General features: G+C 37.2%; 1 protein-coding gene across 4 annotated transcripts; it reads left to right on the forward strand.

Annotated features, from left to right (window-relative positions):
• Positions 1-78: 78 nt before the first annotated feature.
• Positions 79-17,319, forward strand: trappc3 (trafficking protein particle complex subunit 3). 4 transcript variants are annotated; one of them, XM_069895571.1, is made up of 7 exons: positions 82-250; positions 2,113-2,239; positions 2,614-2,661; positions 8,088-8,185; positions 12,166-12,265; positions 13,993-14,175; positions 15,720-17,319. In XM_069895571.1, the coding sequence occupies exons 3-7, from the start codon at positions 2,659-2,661 to the stop codon at positions 15,837-15,839; spliced, it is 504 nt and encodes a 167-aa protein (XP_069751672.1). In that variant the 5' UTR covers positions 82-250; positions 2,113-2,239; positions 2,614-2,658; the 3' UTR covers positions 15,840-17,319. The 4 variants fall into 4 exon arrangements, with proteins under 4 accessions (XP_069751670.1, XP_069751672.1, XP_069751673.1 ...); XM_069895569.1 differs by lacking the exon at positions 2,113-2,239 and having other exon boundaries at positions 79-250; XM_069895572.1 differs by lacking the exon at positions 2,614-2,661 and having other exon boundaries at positions 84-250.
• The last annotated feature ends 1,307 nt before the right edge of the window (positions 17,320-18,626 follow it).

Consider the following 18,626-nt stretch of genomic DNA (forward strand, 5'->3'; position numbering starts at 1 on the left):
GTAGTCGACGCGCGCGGGGGATTCTGGGCGCCGTGGTCCTCCTCCTTTCCCTCTTCCTCTCGGGGAGCGCGCCGCCAGGGTCAGGTGCGGGACTACAATCGTTGCGCGCATGCGTTTTTTTTTGGTGACGTCCCGCCCCATTCGCTCTTTCTTTTGCGCGGCTCGGCCTCTGTCCGGGGAACCGAGAGAATTCGGAATTTGCGGAACAATGTCTCGACAGACGAACCGAGGAACCGAGAACAAGAAAATGGTAATTTCGCTCTCGAGCGGTGAAGCGGCCAGAGGGGGATGAGAATAATGCTGGGTTTATGTTTTGAGCTCTGGGCCCGCTCTGCCAGTTAATGGAGAGCCTCTGGGTCTCCCGTGGCTCGAGGACACGGTCTGGGAGCAGTGCCCTCACCTGGATGGACAGGGGCATTGCAGTGAGAGTGTTTGGTCCCTGCTCATGGAGCGCGGTTCCTGGCTGATCCAGTTGACCGATGGAGGTGGCGATTCATTTTTCTCTTGTCCGACTTCCGGCAGTGCATAGTTTTGAGCGGGTATGATTGCAAATCCACTTTAAAAGACCATCTCTGCCCGAGACTGACGATTTCCACTTTGCACAGAAACCACTTCCAACCCATGAGTGGGCTTCTTCCTGGAAAAGCACCCGCATTCCAGACTAACAGTTTCAGATTTTAGTTGTCCATTTGGGATGCATGCGAGTGATTTTGACGAGGAAAGTCGAATTGGACCTTTTTATTGGTATTTCTGAACATGCAATGAACTATTTCCCAGACTCATTTGATAGTCCTTTGATACTTGGTCATTATCTCCATTTTTTTCATCATTTGTCTTTATAATTATCATTTCAGTTCATGCATGTCAATTTCAGTGAACCAGATGTGTGTGGTTCGCATCCTCTTTGCAATGTTTAAGATTCGGATAACTACATGAAAAAGGGAAGTCGAGTCGTTCCTTTTAATTTTTAGCAAAATGTAATCGATGCCTGCTCGTTATGATTTGCTCTAAGATCGACCTCAAATACTTGAATAATATCTTTAAAATAAGTGTAACTGGCAGTTTATTTGTCTTGCATGGAAGGCACAAAAGTGAGGGGTTGCTTGTTCGAACAATTACAGTGATGGTTTCACTTGTTTATAAAGTCATGGAAACATTTCAGTGCAACTATTTACAGTTGATTTGAACTGTATGTTGTAGGAAAGGAATTCCATTCCAAAATTAAGCATACATGCAAAGTGAAATAAATTTTATTCAGACTTTTTTGTTAACAATGGAAATTGGATTCCTTGTAATTTCATTAAATATTGGTTAATTAGATGCTGTTGTATTAGACGAATACCTGAGTGGTATCCCGTCATTGGTTCCCCCCACTCGCCCACCCATTGGTGTTTAATTAATCATAAACTTCATAAATGATGACCTTGTATTCTATGCAAGAGATTATTTTGTAACTACAAATCCATTAAAGATTGGATTTTTCAGCATTGAAATGGTTGTTGTACCATTTACCACATGGTAAGCTCTTATTTTCATTGAACATTGGAGAGAGACCTGCAGACTGCACAGAACTCACTTCAAACTTGTAAGTGGGCTTATTCCTAGAAAAGCAAGAATTGGAAAAGCCCTGATTGCCACTGATGGTTAATCTTTTATGCTGGCAATGTTGTGTAGCATTGTAAAAGTGTAATAATAATGCTAAATTCCAATTTTTGACTGAGGTTGTGATGAAAACAGCTCTTTTTGTGGAATTGTTGCATGCAGCCTAGTAGCCTTAGAATAAATGCAATTTTTGTATTTTCTCCCCTCATATTTGTAACTCCAAGTCACAATTTTAAAAACCAAATTAGTAAGAAATAAAGGCATTAGTAGTTTTAACCAGATGGCACAAGTAACACAAAAAAAATAATTTTTCACTTGTTTTTCTTTCGACAAACTTCTTGCTTCGCATTTCTTCAAATCTATTTTGGATTATAGTTTACCTTGGGTGTGTTCTGTTTGATTATTTCAGCAACTGTTCTGGTTAGTTTTTAATGCTAAAGTATACAGCTGTTTTGGAATTGTTTGACAACTTGTTTTTAGCATTGATTTCCATATTTGAATGTTTTTCAGTGGAGAAAACTGCAGAAATCAATGAAAGCAACAAATTCAAGTTCTCTATGGGTTTCTGCAGCTTATTAAAATTGTACAATATTCAGACATCTCATATCAACACTGAGAAATGCCTGTTAGTTTTTAGGTAAAACAACTGTATCATCACAATTTAATTAGATAAGCAAAATGTTTCAACATTTTAATGCCCTTTTTTTTTCCAGCCATATCCATATAAGGTAAGTTATAAAATTTAAAAAAAAATGTTTTGCTGAAGTTTCAATCCAGGAAAGGTTGATAAATTTCTTCAAACCTCCTTTATTTATTATCAAATTCAAATAATTATCCATTAATTAATTCCAGTAATATTGACTGTACATTGCTGCAAAATCTTGTCTTGTGATATTTTAACTTGGCAGTGCATCCTTTTTATGTGTACTTCATTGTATACAAAATTCAGTTCGTGTGTATTGTCACTAAATCTCAATTCTGTCTTTTTCCTGTCTTCTGCCTTACTTGTAGTACTGGTATTTGCCATTCATTTCACCTTCTGCATCTCTGCATCTCATGGTAGGTGCTAGGAATACTAATTTCTTTGAAAATTTCACAATGCATGGTTTCATTTTGTTTTCATATTCATTTCATTGCTCTCTTATTGTCATACTTCATACTTCGGTCATGAAGTATAAAGTGAAATATGTAACCTCAAGCCAAAATTTTGTTTTTTATAGATACAACTATTGTGGGATATTGGGACTATTGTGGCAACAATAGCAATTTTAATTGAATTTACTGCACTAAATGTAGGGGTGTAGTTGTGACATAGTGGAAAGTCCTTTCTGGTCCAATAGGCATGAGGGAAAGATAATTAAATTATTAGCGCATGTTCCCAATCCATTATTCTTGAACAGGTTTAAGTGTTTGTTCCTTTTGGAGTATGTTATTGGAATCTCTGTAGTTAATTGCCTGTCAATGTTTACATCGATGAAGAGCAGCTGTTTCGAAAAGGTGGAGTGTAATCTACACCTATGAAACTATGAAAAAGATTGTTGATAGTAGGTGATTAATTCCTCCCCTCAAGTTCTATAACCTGAAAGCCAGTAGAATTGAATGTTTTGAAGACAATGGAATGCAGACTAGTTATCTCTAAGGACATGCATGACTTGCATTGGCTTTTTTTTGGAACTTGTTTGATTAGGTTAGGGAGAATTTGCCTCCCATAGAAGTTAGAATTGTTAATAGTTGAGCAGAATGCTTTACGAGGGAACTGGATAAGAAAGAAATTGATGAGATTGATATTTTACTTGTATGTGAGGTGGGGGACTAACTAGGGAGGTTGAGGGAATGCATTCATGGCATTAGGAACCCATAGTGTTTTCTCCCATCTGCTACAAAAGAAAAAGATTTAATTGAGTTTACAAAGCTGAACAGTAGAACTTGAATCATCAGTATTCTGGTTTATGGAAAATTTCTAAATAATTGGATGCTATTATTGTCTTGAGTATCTTTACATTAGAAAGGAAAGTATTAGGCAGGTTTCCTTCCCACTCATTGTTATTCCACCTTTGCAGAAAATAGAATGTCTCCTGCTGTTTTTTAAAAAATAATTGTTGAAATGTATAAATAATACAGGAGAGTAACTATGATGAGAAGTTGTGCTAGAGGAAAGATTGGGCATAAAATTAATGAGAATGAAATAAAATGGTTGCTGCAAAGATACTTCCAGGTGTTGTTTAGAATGAGTTTATTAAGCCATGTATTAACTATGTCATTATATATTAGTTTGGCAGATGTTAGACTGAGTGAAATGGTTAGTGAATAAGCATTGCATTAAAGAGATGATCATTAATAAATGTCAGTTTTTCTGCTTTGTATTAATATTTTTGATGATTAACATTCTTTAATGGATATGTAAGTAGGTTTAAAATGAATCCACTAATTCCAACTGTAGGGACATTTTTTTGCTAATTACAGTGTAGATAAGGGAGAATCTAATTAATTACAGTATATAAATTTTACCAATTTGGAGGTCGTATAAATCCCTTTGTTTTCCAGTGGTATTTATTTTCTAGTTTTAAATCTGTATTTTCCATATTTGCTCCCTATGACCTGTTGATAATACAAAGATTTTTTTACACCCATATTGTTTTTGTAATACACCAATATACTTTTATATTTAAATACCAAAACTTGCAAATAAATATGAATAAATCCTGATTTTGTTGTTTTTATCTTTAAATTTATCTTTAAACATTACATTTCAAAGATCTTTATACTCTGGTTGATTATTTTATGAATTGATTCCTGATTTCAGCTCAGGTGCGTCATATTGCCTCAGATGTCAGTGTATGAACTAAATTAGTTCATTTTTGTGACCACTCTTGTTATGTAGCTTATAATGTTTATCTGTAAAACCTAGAAAATTTGTGCCACATGTTCACAATGAAGAACCGAAGATAATTGGAATTCTTGTTGATTAAAGATGATGTATAAATAGGGTAAATATTTTGTGCTCTAAGCTTCAAAAGCCAGCTTCCTTTTGGTTTAGTTCTTGCATGAACTGGATTTCCAATGTTGTGATAGTAGCCGCAGTTAGATCAACTTGACAGATTTTTGCTTTTGCAGAAACTTGTCTAAATATTTGCAGTTTTGGCAATAGTTTGATTTGAATAAACAGTCAGGAGTTCTAAATGATTGGCATACTTTCCTTTCATATCCCACCTTTGACACTAAGCTGAGTTCTAGACCACACATAATATATCATCAAGACTATCCTATTTTGGATTGAAATCCTTTTCCATTCCTTCCAACCTTGATCATTTTGGAGTGACTGATAACCTTTTGTTATTTCCCACCATCAATTCAAATCTGACTAGAAATGAATGGAGGCTGATAGTTGCTTTTTAATTCCCCTGTCCATCCTTGTGGTTATAAAAATGCAAAATTCTTAACAAGCATTACAGACCCAAGAAACAAATTCCGGTGGAATTGGGAATAGGCAGTAAAATTAATTTTGCTATAAATCCTTGTTTATTTTGGTTATGTATAATGACCACATCATTATTATGACTGTGTTAGACAGTTGTATTTGATATAGTAACTTGGCAAATGCATTAAAATAATTGATAGGCTCTCGTCTGAAACTAAAGAGGGAGAAAAAGCTGCAAATCACTTAAGCCACATTATTATGCTGATTCAAGTCAAGTCATTGTTGATCGTTGCTAGAACTCTGAGTAATATGATGAGGTTTTGGAAAGAGCAAAATGTTCAAGTTAAGCAATTTGAATTGATCAAAAGATGAAAATCTGCTTATACGCTTTGGTGCCCATGAAACATGAGCATTGAGTCTGTCTTCTGTACCTATGGTAAATGCTTGGTTACCCAGATGCACACACAAGTAGGGGTTTATTCATTTTTGAAGCAGTATTCCCGTACACACAAGATGTAAAATCTTAGTAAGCATTAATATAAAACTCTGCTTTTATGAACCTATGATCAGTAATAAGGACTTCTCAAATCTCTCCTCCCATTTAATAAGATAACTTCAGTTTGGCATTTCTACCCACTGGCTTGCTATTGTATTTCTGACTTGCATATATTCATTAGCCCCTTTCACATTGGCGGTTGAACTAGGGAATTTAGCAGTTTACCTGCCAGAGTGAATGCTCAGAATCCGTTTTTTTGGGGGGGGAGAGGGGGGTAACAAATCGGCCCAGGATTGATACAGCCAAGGAGGTTCAGCTCCAATGTGAATGGACCACCCGCTATGCTGGATAGCATAGCGACATCATTGCCTGCGTGCATGTGTCATCCTGGCGAGAAATGGTCAATCTGGCCAGGTTGTTTGAAAGGAAAGTCAGTGCTTCAGTGTAGTTAATGTTCTGTTTTCGAAGGTTTTTTTGGTGTAGGTGTTATTGTAGTATTGACATGACGCATGGAGTGTTAGTGTAGTTTTAGTATTAGTGTGTTTTGTGATAATGGTGGCCAACTCTGGGTGGGGTGGGGGGAGGGTGAGGGGAAGTGTGGAAGCTATTCTTGATAAGAGCTGAGGTGGAAATCTCCAAACATGATGAGCCATCCTTCATGGTGTCTGTTATATGAAAGGGTTGCCTGTAGGGTCAGGGACCTAGATTTGACACGAGGTCTGCTAAATTGAGGGAGCTGGTCTGTGGGTTTGTCCTCAGTTTGAATAGTCTGAAGTCCACATTTTACCACCCTCTTTTATAAATTGTCTGAATGTTTTATTAAATTGTGTGTATTTTCCCATGCTCTTTTATACATTGTACGTGTGTCTTATTAAATTTTACTAATTTCTCCCACTCTTTCATAAATTGTGCATGTTTTTGCTTTATTCCCGCTACGATTTCATTGCCCTGCGTGTACGTAATACGTCATTCAGGATGACACCACTGGAGGTTTGACTCTTTTTTTTTTCCCCCCCCTTAGCTCCACATACTGGCTATTTAGTGTTAAAGGGCACATGAACCTGGTCCAGTGTGAATGCCCTCCCGGTATTTCAGCACAAGTCGTTCACATGCCAATTTAGCGGGTTGCCAAAAGGGGCTGTGGACTCTGATAAACATCAATCTTTAAAAAGAGGATTCCAATTCTTAACAACCCTCAGAGAAACTTGTGCTTCATCCAAATTAAATGCCCAAACTGTACTTCTACAAGAGGAAACGGCCTCTTCTCTATGATGAAGGTCACTTGAATCTTCAGTGAATAGAGCAGCCTAGTTTGTCCAATTTCTCCAAGATGTGAGTCAACTTGACCATTCCAGGTTTGATAAGCCCTCACTAAACTGCTTTAATGGACTTAAAAGCACCCATTAAGTAAAGAGACCAACATTGTACACGCTACTCATTTCTAATCGTATCAATGTGCTATATAATTAAAATATTTTATATTTATTTCCTATAGTAATAAATAATGTGTTAAATTTTTGATTATTTTCAAAATGGCAGGATGCATGCAGTAAGAGTCCTGTGAGATTTCTTATCACATTAGTTCTCTTTATTTCTTTGGCCAAAATGAACAAATTCATATTTTTTCTGAATTGAGCATGGTGTTTGTAGCCTTCATGTGTAGTCTTTATAAATTTCCTGCCAACAGCAAATTTAATTACAGTTTTTGTTGCCCTCATCCAAATTATTTATGCATTTATAAGAAGTTGAGGTCCCAGCACTAAGCCCTGATGCACACCAATCTTTGTCTTGTCATCCAGAAAAACTGTTCCTGTTATTTAACCAATCTTCTGTCCATCTATATGTTAACTCCTTCGATGAGCTTTTGTGTTTTGCATTAACTCTTTTCCCACACATTACTTCAAAAACCCACAAATTGGTCAATATCAACGTTCCTTTCATTTAAACTTATAGCCTTTTAGTTTTGTGTCATTTCTGAATGTTTTCCCTCTGACGGGTACGTAGCTAAGTGGCTTGTACTTCACTATTTTTGATCTCTCACTCTTTTTGAGTAGGAGGTTGCATTTCAATGCTACTTTCCAATCTAGGGGGTTGAGAATTTTCAAGAATTCAAAGTAATGCATCTGCTATCTCACAGGCCTGGAGATTTGTTAACCCATAATTCTCACAAATTGATCAGTACCACTGCCTTAGTGGTTATGCTTCCTTATTGAATACCATGCTAAGTTAAAACATGATTGACCTGAACCAACTTATACATTAACTTGTACATTAACTTACAAGGTAATAAATTACAATGATTTAATTGATGTCTTTGATCTGTAACAAAGCAAGATTGTGTGCTTATGAGATCTTTCTGCCACTCCATGCATTTATTTAGGATGAAATGGTAGATGGCTGTGATCCTTGTCGGTAATGTTTATGATACATTTAGAAAGGAAAAAAAGTGAGAAGAAAAAAAGTTTGCACTCACATTTGTCTGCAAACCAATTTTAAGTATGCTTTAATAAAATTTGTGGTGGTCTTGGAGCTTCTGAATGTTTTGCTGAATTTCTATCACTTCTTTAACAGAACTCAGAGCTATTCACTCTGACCTATGGAGCTCTAGTCACACAGTTATGTAAAGATTATGAAAATGATGAAGATGTCAATAAGCAGTTGGATAAAATGTGAGTATTTTGTGTTTTGGACTTGCCATAGTTTTTATTGTTGGTAATATCTCAATTAAAAAGAAACCATGGATTTAAATTAATCAATAGAGGGATTAAAGAGGCATTGATAAGATTTATTTGTACTGTGAAGAAGTTGGGGCTTGGGACTTGGGAGGATAGGATGGTAGAGGCAGAAAACCTCATCTCATTGAAAGAGTGCTTGGACTTGAAGACTTGCCGAGCTGGAAGCTAATGTTAAACTGTCAGTGTCAGAATTTATTGTCATGAACAAGTCATGAAATTTGGTGTTTTGCGGCAGCGTCATCGAGCAAATATACATATTATAACCATCTTATGACATTGCTATAAATAATAAAATAATAAGGAGAATAATAGCTCAAAAAGTAAGGCAGTGTCTTTTGTTCATTGATTATTCAGGAATCTGATAGCAGCGGGGAAGAGGCTGTCCTTATGCCGCTGAGTGCCCATCTTTAGGCTCCTGTATTTTTTTGCTATAGTCTTAGAGTGAAGAGGTCATGGCCTGGATGGTGTGGATCTTTGATAGAGGCTGATTTTTAAAAAAAAAAGACACCGCCTCATGTAGATGTCCTTGAAGGAGTGAAATCTTGTGTCTGTAATGTTGCAGACTAAGTTAACAACCCTCTGCAGTTTATTCTTGTCCTGAGAGTTGGCACCTCCATACCAGCCAGCCAGAATGCTCTCCACTGTAAACCTGTAGAAGTTTGAGAATCTTCTGTGACATACCGAACTGCCTCAGACTCCCTGTATAAATATTGGGAGGAATTTGGTAAAATTAGAGTAGGTTACATACACTTTAAAACAGATCTTATTTGAAACTGACAAATTTGTATTCAGTAACATTGCAGGATCTTTGGAGACCTTTATGCACATTTCACAAGTAGGTGCTAATTGAAATGACAGTCATGAAATTCCAGTCATGGAATTGGAGACAGGCTGGATGGTTGGAATAACTACAAGGCTTCTGACCTTTCTGCAAAGTGGTCACAGAAGGGTCACTCCTGGGTTTTGTTTACCTAAGACAGCAGCTTGACCAGGAGAGGAGAACTCCTGTGGTTTGCTGAAGAAAGTGGAGTTTTTTGCAAGTGAGAGAGTCACATGGGCTTTCTGTCAGTCTCAGTTGTAGAGAGAGGGAGAGAAGTTCAACAAGCTCTCTCAGCCTGTGTGTGACACTGAAAGCAGCTGAATAGTGCAAGTCAGGAAACTGGTTTGAAACCGAAAGCTCCAGAGCAGTGGAAGTGCTATCTGTCTGATGTTTCTCTTGGAATGAGAGGAACAGAAAGGAACTCTGTGATAGCCTGAAAGAAAGAGGTTACCATCTAGAAAACCCTGATGGGGCAAGTTTCATCAGCGAGACATTGAGGTGACTAATGGTGGTACCTCAGCTGTGGAAATCCTGGAACTACAAATCTCTCTCTGCAAACCCTACAAGAACCTTCCTGAGCAGTAAACATTTACCTTTCGAGCACCAAAGCCTGGTGAACTTTATACATGTTGAATTCTGTGCACAGTATAAGAATTACTTGCATCCAGAGAACTTGGAAGAAGGAGAAGTGAGATTGAACTGTGAACCAAAGAACTTTTCTTAAATTTACACATACATGTGCACTTAGAATTAGAAAGGGGTTAATTTAGGTTAGTTAAGTATAGAGATAAGTTAAAGTTTGATTCTGTTTTCATATTTAAAGTTGATTAAAAACAACTTTTGTTTAAGTAAATACTTGTCTTGGTGAATGTCTATTGCTGATGGGTTTTGGGGTCCTTTGGGGTCATAACACACCTTACAAAGTGACGAGCCTTCTTTGTGATTGCATCAATGTGGAGGATCTATCTCCCTGTACTCTTCCTCATTGCCGTTTGTGATTCTGCCTATAACTGTGGTGTCAATTGGCAAGCATGTAAATGGTATTGGAATTGTGTCTGGCCATACATTCACGGGTGCATGATGAGTAGAGCAGTGGGCTAACCATGTATGCTTGGGGTGTGCCTGTATTGATAATCAGTGAGGAGGAAACGTTGTTTCCAATTTGTACTGACTGTGGTCTTCTGATGAGAAAGTCAAGGATCCAGTTGCAGAATGGGGTACGGAGGCCTAGAATTTGTAGCTTCTTGACTAGCACTGAGGGAATAATGGTATTGAAGGCTGCGCTGTAGTCCATGAAGAGCAGGCATTTTTGAGGTGATCCAGAGCTGAGTGGAGACCTGGCGATATTGCATCTGCTGTTTAGTGATTGTGACCTTAGGTGAATTGCAGTGTACTTTATTAACTTGGGCACATGTTAATTCTGGCCATGACCAGCCTTTCGAAGCATTTAATCACAGAAGAAGTTAGTGCTACTGGGTGGTAGTCGTTGAGGTAGCCCACACTACTCTTGTGTACCAGGTTGATACATGCCCTTTTGAAGATGGTGGGAACTTCTGACTGCCACACCGAGAGGTTGAAATGTCAGTGAACACTTCAGCAAGTTGGTTGGCGCAGATTTTCAGTACCCTGCCAGATATACTGTCAGGGCCTAATGCCTTGTGAGGGTTCACCTTCTTGAACGATGTTCTGACATCGCCCTCAAAGACAGATATCATAGGGTCCTCAGCCTTTTCAGGGATTCTTCTCAAAGCAGGCATAAAAGGTGTTCAGCTCATTGGGAGGTGAAGCATCGCAGCTATCTATATTGTTCGATTTCACTTTGTAGGCTGTAATGGCCTGCATTCCCTACCACAGCTGACTTGTCTTTGTCTCTAGTTTCCTCCGAAATTGCTATTTTGCAATTACCTGGACTTCCCTTGTGCTTGCCCTCAGCAGATTGTGGATTCTCTGATTCATCCAGGCCTTCTGGTTGGGGAACACTCGGTATTTGCGCATGGGCACACACTCATCCCTGGAGGTCTTGATGAAGCTGGTGACACCTATTGCATGTTCATTTAAGTCTATGGATGTTCTTAAATATGTTCCAATCCACCGATTCAAAGCAGTCCTGCAGATTGCTCCTCTACCTCCCTTGACCACACCTTTGCCATCTTCACCACAGGTGCTGTGGTTTTCAGTCTCTGCTTGTACACCGAGAGAAATGCAGCCAGATGATCAGACTTGAAGTGTGGACATGGTCTGTGTAACTCTTTTCCAAATGGAAGGGACATAATGGGACAAATGACATCTCTGCATCTAAATGTTTTATTTCTTTATTTCTGTGAACTTTCATCGAATGAAAATTCTAAAGTGAAAAGTTAGAACATTGATAAATATAGTTTGGTTTTAAAATGTGGGATTTGGTGGAGATTCTGTGAAATAAAATTCTATTATATAAATAAAGCCTTTTGTGATTCAGAGACAGCTTCACCAAAAAGCACGATCTTTGCCCTAATGATGATCAGCCCACAATATCTCCCCTCCATTATTCTAAATGGCTGCTGACATGTACATGACTTTAAATTAATTTAAATTTGTGGATAAAAGTAAAAGCTTGTGTGCTTTAATTTGATATTTGTGAATGATTTACAATTCTGTAAAGTTGTTCTGTGTTTAAAATTTATCCTGAATGAAAGCAGTTAAGTTTGAGTGACTGACATTTAAATTGGTGAGAGATTAGTCCTAATCCTTAAACTGTCAAGATCAAAAATTGTATCCCAACAGCTTACTTTTGAGAAACCAAGGTGAGATTTTAAAATGTAGAGTATAAAATAGTAAGTTTGAAGGGAGTGATGAAAAGCAATTTAGATAAGTTTGGAAACCGTGATTAAGCATTTTGTAAAGTTGTATGTGGAATTGAAAATTAGAAATTTCAGTTTACTTAAAAGCAAATTCTATAAGCCATTTTGAAAACCTTAATGCTGGATGATGTACACAATAAACTTTATTCTAGTAGAATCCTAGGAAAATAAGTCTGAAGGTGATGTATAATAGTTCTTCAAAAGGAATTATTTTCTGCTAAATATTGTTTGATTTCCATTGTGTTTTAATATAGGGGATACAACATTGGCGTCAGACTAATTGAAGATTTTTTAGCGCGTTCTAATGTTGGAAGATGTCATGATTTCCATGAAACTGCAGATGTTATTGCAAAGGTAAAATGCAATTTGATGTGAATTACTGTGAAAATAACAGTTTCTGATCCTATGGTAATATTTTAACAATGGTTGCATAGTGTTAAAGCTCATGACAGTTGTTGAAATCTGTATGGATAAATTACCATTGGATTTGCCGCTATTGGTGGTTTTGTTCATTATTTTGATGATTTTACTTCCATGGTTAATGGTAATTCATTAATATATAATTCCATGGTGCAGATGTAATTTGCTTTACTCCTATATCAACTGCAATGTTGGTTGGAATCATTTTATTTTCTATAATTAAATTAGTAAATAATTTTCAGGTTGCAGTGTACTGTAATACAGGTTTTATTTAAATTTTGAACTTGTGGTTTATTATCTGGACATCTATCTAAAGCAATTTGATGTGTAGGCCAGAAAAGTTTTAAGAATTTTATTTACAGAGGCTAAGTAATTGTTTGGTTTCACATAACCTTTTCCCCATGTGGCCCAAATGTGTTTACTTTGTTGCGAGCAAATATCAAGGCATTGAGGTGATGATTTAAAAGAAACCTTTTGTAAAATGATAGGCCTGGATTTTGGCAGCAGTAGCAAGGAAATGTCCTCAAACCTTCTCTGAACTTGAATTGGAAACTTGCTCTAAATTGATGAGGGACTTCCAGTGAAAATCTTTGGCATCCATGGGTTGGAAAAATATCAGGGAGTTCTTTGGCCTCTCAACTTGAAGAATGCTCACTAGAACCGAAGAAATCAATTAGATTTGTCTACAAAGAGAAAAATAAAACTGGAATGTGGGGATAGGAGACTTGTATACATACAGCATGGTAACAGGCCATGAGTCCTTGCCGTTCAATTTACACCCAATTAACCTACAGCTCTGGTATGTTTTGAATGGTGGGAGGAAACTGGAGCATCTTGAGAAAACCCACCCAGATACCATTTACGAAGCGGAAACAGGCCATGCATATAACCATTTACGGAGCGGAAACAGGCCATGTTGGCCTTTCGAGTCCGCACCGGTTCACTGATTTTGTGCGCCCTCTTCAGGCGTCGGTCCCGGTAGATCTTCATTCAGTAACGATGGGCGAATTGAATGCAGGTGGAATCTTATTGAAATTGAAAGCAAGATTGTTGTCCTGGCACCACACAACCAGATTCTTCATAGAACATAAACTCTGGTATGGATCAGCTAGGCTGAATGGTCAAATTTTGGGCTGCAAATTCCCTGGAACAGAGAGAATGTATAAACTCCTTACAGCACAGGATTCAAACCCCAATTGCTGGTACTGTAAAGGAATTGCGCCAATCGTGCCACCTTAAAAACTTTAATAAAAAAAAAAAAAAAGTCCTCTGCCTCAACAAATTTTGAAGGATCATTGCTTGAAAATAAATTTCCTGGGGCAGAAAGCTTATTTTGGAGTCATATCACTTCCCACCTTCAAAAACGTAACTTGCTGTGGAATACTTAACTGGCATATTTCATAAGCAATGTTTGTGGGTACAGCTACTTCATTCAAGCTGTTGCGTGTATTTTAATACAGAGACATGTGAGATGCAGTTGGTAAACATGCTGGTGGAGGGCCAGAATCTACAATCAAAATCTTTTGAGTTTAACTGAACAGGTGCTTATTCAGATTGGTATCTAATTTCTAGTTATTAATCTGTATTTTTGAAGGAACGATATTGAACATTTTTATTGGAAATGGTAGATTTTTTTTAATGCAATTTATTTTTGCATACAGGTTGCATTTAAAATGTACCTGGGCATAACTCCTAGTGTGACCAACTGGAGCCCAGCAGGTGATGAGTTTTCATTGATTCTGGAAAATAATCCACTTGTGGATTTTGTGGAATTGCCTGATAACCACTCCAGTTTGATTTACTCTAATCTACTGTGTGGATTGCTAAGAGGAGCACTGGAAATGGTAAGGAATGAAATATCGCCATGTATTGGAAATATATTTTGGTGCTCAACCAGCCAAGTCTGTTTTTAAACTGATTCTGATATTGGTTCAAGTAATATGAAGATGCCTTAGAATAATTATTTATTTTGAAGCTGATGATCTTTAAAATCATCACCATTCAAAAAGATTGTGGCTAATCCTACATTCCTCAGGTCCATATTCCCTATAACCTTCACTGATTAGAAATAATCTCTGAGTATTAAATCCACCCACATAGTTTCTGAGACAAATTACAAAGCATCTCAACCCACTGAAAGAAGAAATTATTCCTCTCTTGGTCTCGTGCGGGTATCTCCTAATTCTGAAATCCTCTTTGGTGGGTGGTGGAAACTGTATAAATAGTTACAGTGAAGTCGGACAAATATTTGTTAGATCGGGGAAGAGAGAAATGGTACGTAAGAAGAATCGAGGCCAGCATAGATCATTCAAGGTTGTATGAACTGAAGGAGCAGGTTTGAAGGGCTTGATGCACCACTCTTTCTCCCATGAAAAGAAACCTCCTCAGTTTTTCTGTCAGTGTTTCCTCAAGATCACCTCTCTTGCAAAAAAAACCATTGATTAAAGTCCCAGCCTCTTTCGTCTTTATTGATAGTCCCTAAACACCCAGAAACATACTGGTGAGCTTTCCATAATTTAATCTAGGATCAGCACTTCCTAGGGGATTGTTTACTCTGAGATCATTGATTAAACCCGGAGATAAAAGAAACTGGATCGACAGTGGGTAATCGATTAAATCCGTCCGATTACACTTTAGAACATCCAACATGTGCTTTCCTCTGTGAGACTGGGCTGTATTATTCTAGGAAGCTATTGGGAATGTACTCTGAATTATTCTCATGGGTAACTTTTAAACCAAGTGTGTGAGGATTAGTCTTCCATTGTTATTGACCTGCTCTTTTGATATGTTCCTGTTGCTTGTTGATTTGTACTTATTCCTACAAAGTGGCAATTGTTTACAGTTGCATGCACTGTTCCTAACATTGTCTATTTATTTGTTGTTTCTTTCCTCATATCTTCAGCAACAGTTAAACCTGTTGCAACCTAGCCTTTCAGATCATCTTTAAAACTTGTCTATATAATCAAGTTTTTGCCATTTATCCAGTATTGTTTTGAGTTTAATTCTATTTTTGTCTCACTTGGTATCTTCTCTGAGGGTACTGGAACTAATTTCCTGTGTTGATCCTTTCAGAAAGGTGTATTTAACATAATATTTTGTGATTTAGAAAGGGAGAGAATCTTACTATACATTGGGATGTGTGCCTTTTATCAATGGGGTGAAAAAGGAATTTTTTTGAGAATACCGTCCCACTATATGCAACTTTTTTTTGCTTTTGTAATCAGAGCATGACCCATTGCTTTTAATGTTGTAGATTTCAAAATGAAAGGTGGCTTGTGTTTAACTGACCTTGTTTTCAAAGAAAAACTGTTCTGACCTACTGTGCCAAAATAAAAAAAAAGAGAATGTTGGTGGAACTTAAAGGACCATGTATTCTTTGTCTTGTCAGGTTCAAATGGCAATTGATGTGAAATTTGTCCAAGACACACTCAGGGGTGACAATGTGACGGAAATCAGAATGAAATTCATTAAAAGGATTGAAGAAAATCTCCCAGCAGGAGAAGAATAGCCACTGCATAGTATTTTACTGGACAGTAAGAAGCTGAAGACATTCTGTCAAATAAGATCCTAGATGGTTGCAGTGCAAAGTTACTTTATTGGAAAAACTTGACCTTTTAAAGTGCAGGAATGGAAAACAATTTATTAGTCATGGAATTAACCTGAAGGGACTCCTTAGCGTGAAGTTCCAGTGCTTGTGCACTTTCACTTATTTGAGGTTTTATATAAGTCTGTGTTTTGTTTTGTGATGTCGTTATTTCTTTTAAATTGTGCATTTGATCATCAAAAAATACAATTTGATTCCTTCATTGTTTTGCATATGACCTATTTAAGATCGCAAAGTTAACGTTAACAACGTTGGCTCCACTGCTTCCTTCGTCTCGTCATCCAGTCCTCTATTTTCCTTCCAAAGATTGATTCCACCAAGGCTCCTCAGAATGGCTTCAAACTTGCATAACTATTTCTGATTATGAACATTTGTTTGTGATTCTAGTATGTTGGCGCTGATGTCCTGGTGTATGGCACTTAACGATGTACTTACTGTGGGAGAACTGTATACTGTAAATGTACTACAAATATTCCAGTACCTTCACAAACAAAAAAGATGCATCGTGGTTTAAAAACTATTGGGAGATTTTCAGCATTGTTAAACTTTACTCGAGCGATTGAAGATGCTACACTGCCTGCATTCTTGCAACTTGATTCTATTTGCACTCTTACTCACAGTTAGTTTTGGAATATACTCTTCAGTGCACATATTTCCTTTCAACAATTTGTGGGTTGTACAGTGAATTTCTTCCATGGCATTAATCCCAAGTACGAGCATTGGAAATAGCTTCCCCAATAGTCCTCTTGAAATGGATAATGTACCACAACAGCTTTTTTTGGGCCTGTGATATATTCTTGAAGGGATTGTAACCAAGGCATAAAATGGCACTTCTGAGAACTAGCTATAGAATTAAGGATTATGCCACAGACCCAATTCTGCATTTTACTGAAGAGCTCCAGTGAAGTTTTGAGCAGATTGTGCAACTGGTAGTCTGACTTTGAAAATCGATTGCTTTGTGTCTTTATCCATCAACCACAGTCAATTCAATGGTGCAGGGTTCAAATTTTATTTTCCCTGTACTTGAATTGCAAGCAGTTTATTTCACCCAGCACTACTGAAGTTCTAAAAAGGTCCAAATAACTGGCAACTTTTCTTTCTCCTTGTGTTGCTGGTTTGAAACATCTGCAGTATAATTTTCTGTGGACATTGGAAGATAATACTGGTGTCCTAATGTGATCCGTTGTTTCCAACTCTCTCACTTTCCAGCATATCTCTCGTCTTTATGTCAGTGATTCTGATTTTTTTGTGATGTGGAAAGTATGAAAGCTTATTTATTCCTTATAGCAAATGATAAGCCATAATTATTGCCATGATGAAAGATGTTTGAACATACTGAATTTAAAAAAAACATGCACATTAAAAGTTTTCTAGACAAAGAAAAGGAAGATGTGTTTGGTTCTATTTTTAAGAAATCTAGGTTCCATTTTTTCTGCTCTCAAATTACTCTGTTTAATGGCTAAGCTTGACCATCATTGTCTGTTTAGTTCTGTTGTAGCCATGTCAAAATGTCATTTTGCTGTTCAGAGATTCCAGATCTGTAGAGGATGTATGAATGAGATTTATGGCAGGAGTAAGAATCAATACATAGTGTTTGTGCTGCTTGGTTACAACTTGCAGATTAAAAAAAATTCAATTAACCTGTCACCATTCTACCCCATTAGCACTGATTTCATCTCTGGCTTTAGCCGATGATCTTTTGTTCAGCTGAGTGAAACACTGAAGTCTGAAGATACCATGGTTGTAATTAAAACACACAAATCCTTGAGAAACTCAGCCAGTCTTGCAGCAGCCATAGGAGGTAAAGATCTATTATGTATAGACATAAGACTATTCAGCCCATCAAATCTGCCTTACCATTATGAGCTGATCCATTTTCCCACTCAGCTCACTGCCTGGCGCATTCCCCATAACCTTTTGATCCCTTGGCTAATCAAGAATCTATCAATCTCTGCTTTAAATACACTCAATGACCTGGCCTCCACAACCACCTGTGGCATCAAATTCCACAGATTTACGACTCTGGCTGAAAATAATTCCTCTGTATTTGTTCTAAGTGAACATCTTCAATTCTGTATTTGTTCCCTCTTGACCTTGACTCTCCCACCATGGGGAAACAACCTTTCTACATCTACTCTGTCCACACTTTTCAACATTGGAAATGTGTATGGTTTGAGTTAATCACATTGATGTATCCTAGTAGTACAAGAATTATGCAATTAATCTTGAGTTGATACCTTGAAAGGTTTCTCATTTTGTTTCCACGTATAGATACCATGCGTGGTTTCTGGATAGATGCCTGTGGAAGGAGGCAAGCAGTTCAATTCAAATAGTAACCATTTGTCTTTTTGTTGACTCTTTTTAAATTAACTTGTTTTAGATAGTGAACTACGGATTTTAAAAGATGTATTTTGGTCTGTCTTCCAAATAAATGTTTTGAGGTTTTTGGGATGTGTCGTAAGGAGATATGAAAAGAGGAAACAATTTTATTATTTCCATTTTGCAATTTGATATAATAGCTGCAAACCATTTTCTAATTGCTGCTTGAGCTAGCTAAATTAAACGTTGGAAACCTTTCCTTTTCCTGTCCCGTTTGCTGGTTCTTCACTAATTTAATGCATGTCATGTGTTCTAATGTACATCCCACATAGAAAGATCATAAAATATTGTAGGAACATATCAGAGAATTTT

This window comes from Narcine bancroftii, chromosome 8 (assembly GCF_036971445.1).
Source record: "Narcine bancroftii isolate sNarBan1 chromosome 8, sNarBan1.hap1, whole genome shotgun sequence".
Taxonomy (NCBI): Eukaryota; Metazoa; Chordata; class Chondrichthyes; order Torpediniformes; family Narcinidae; genus Narcine; species Narcine bancroftii.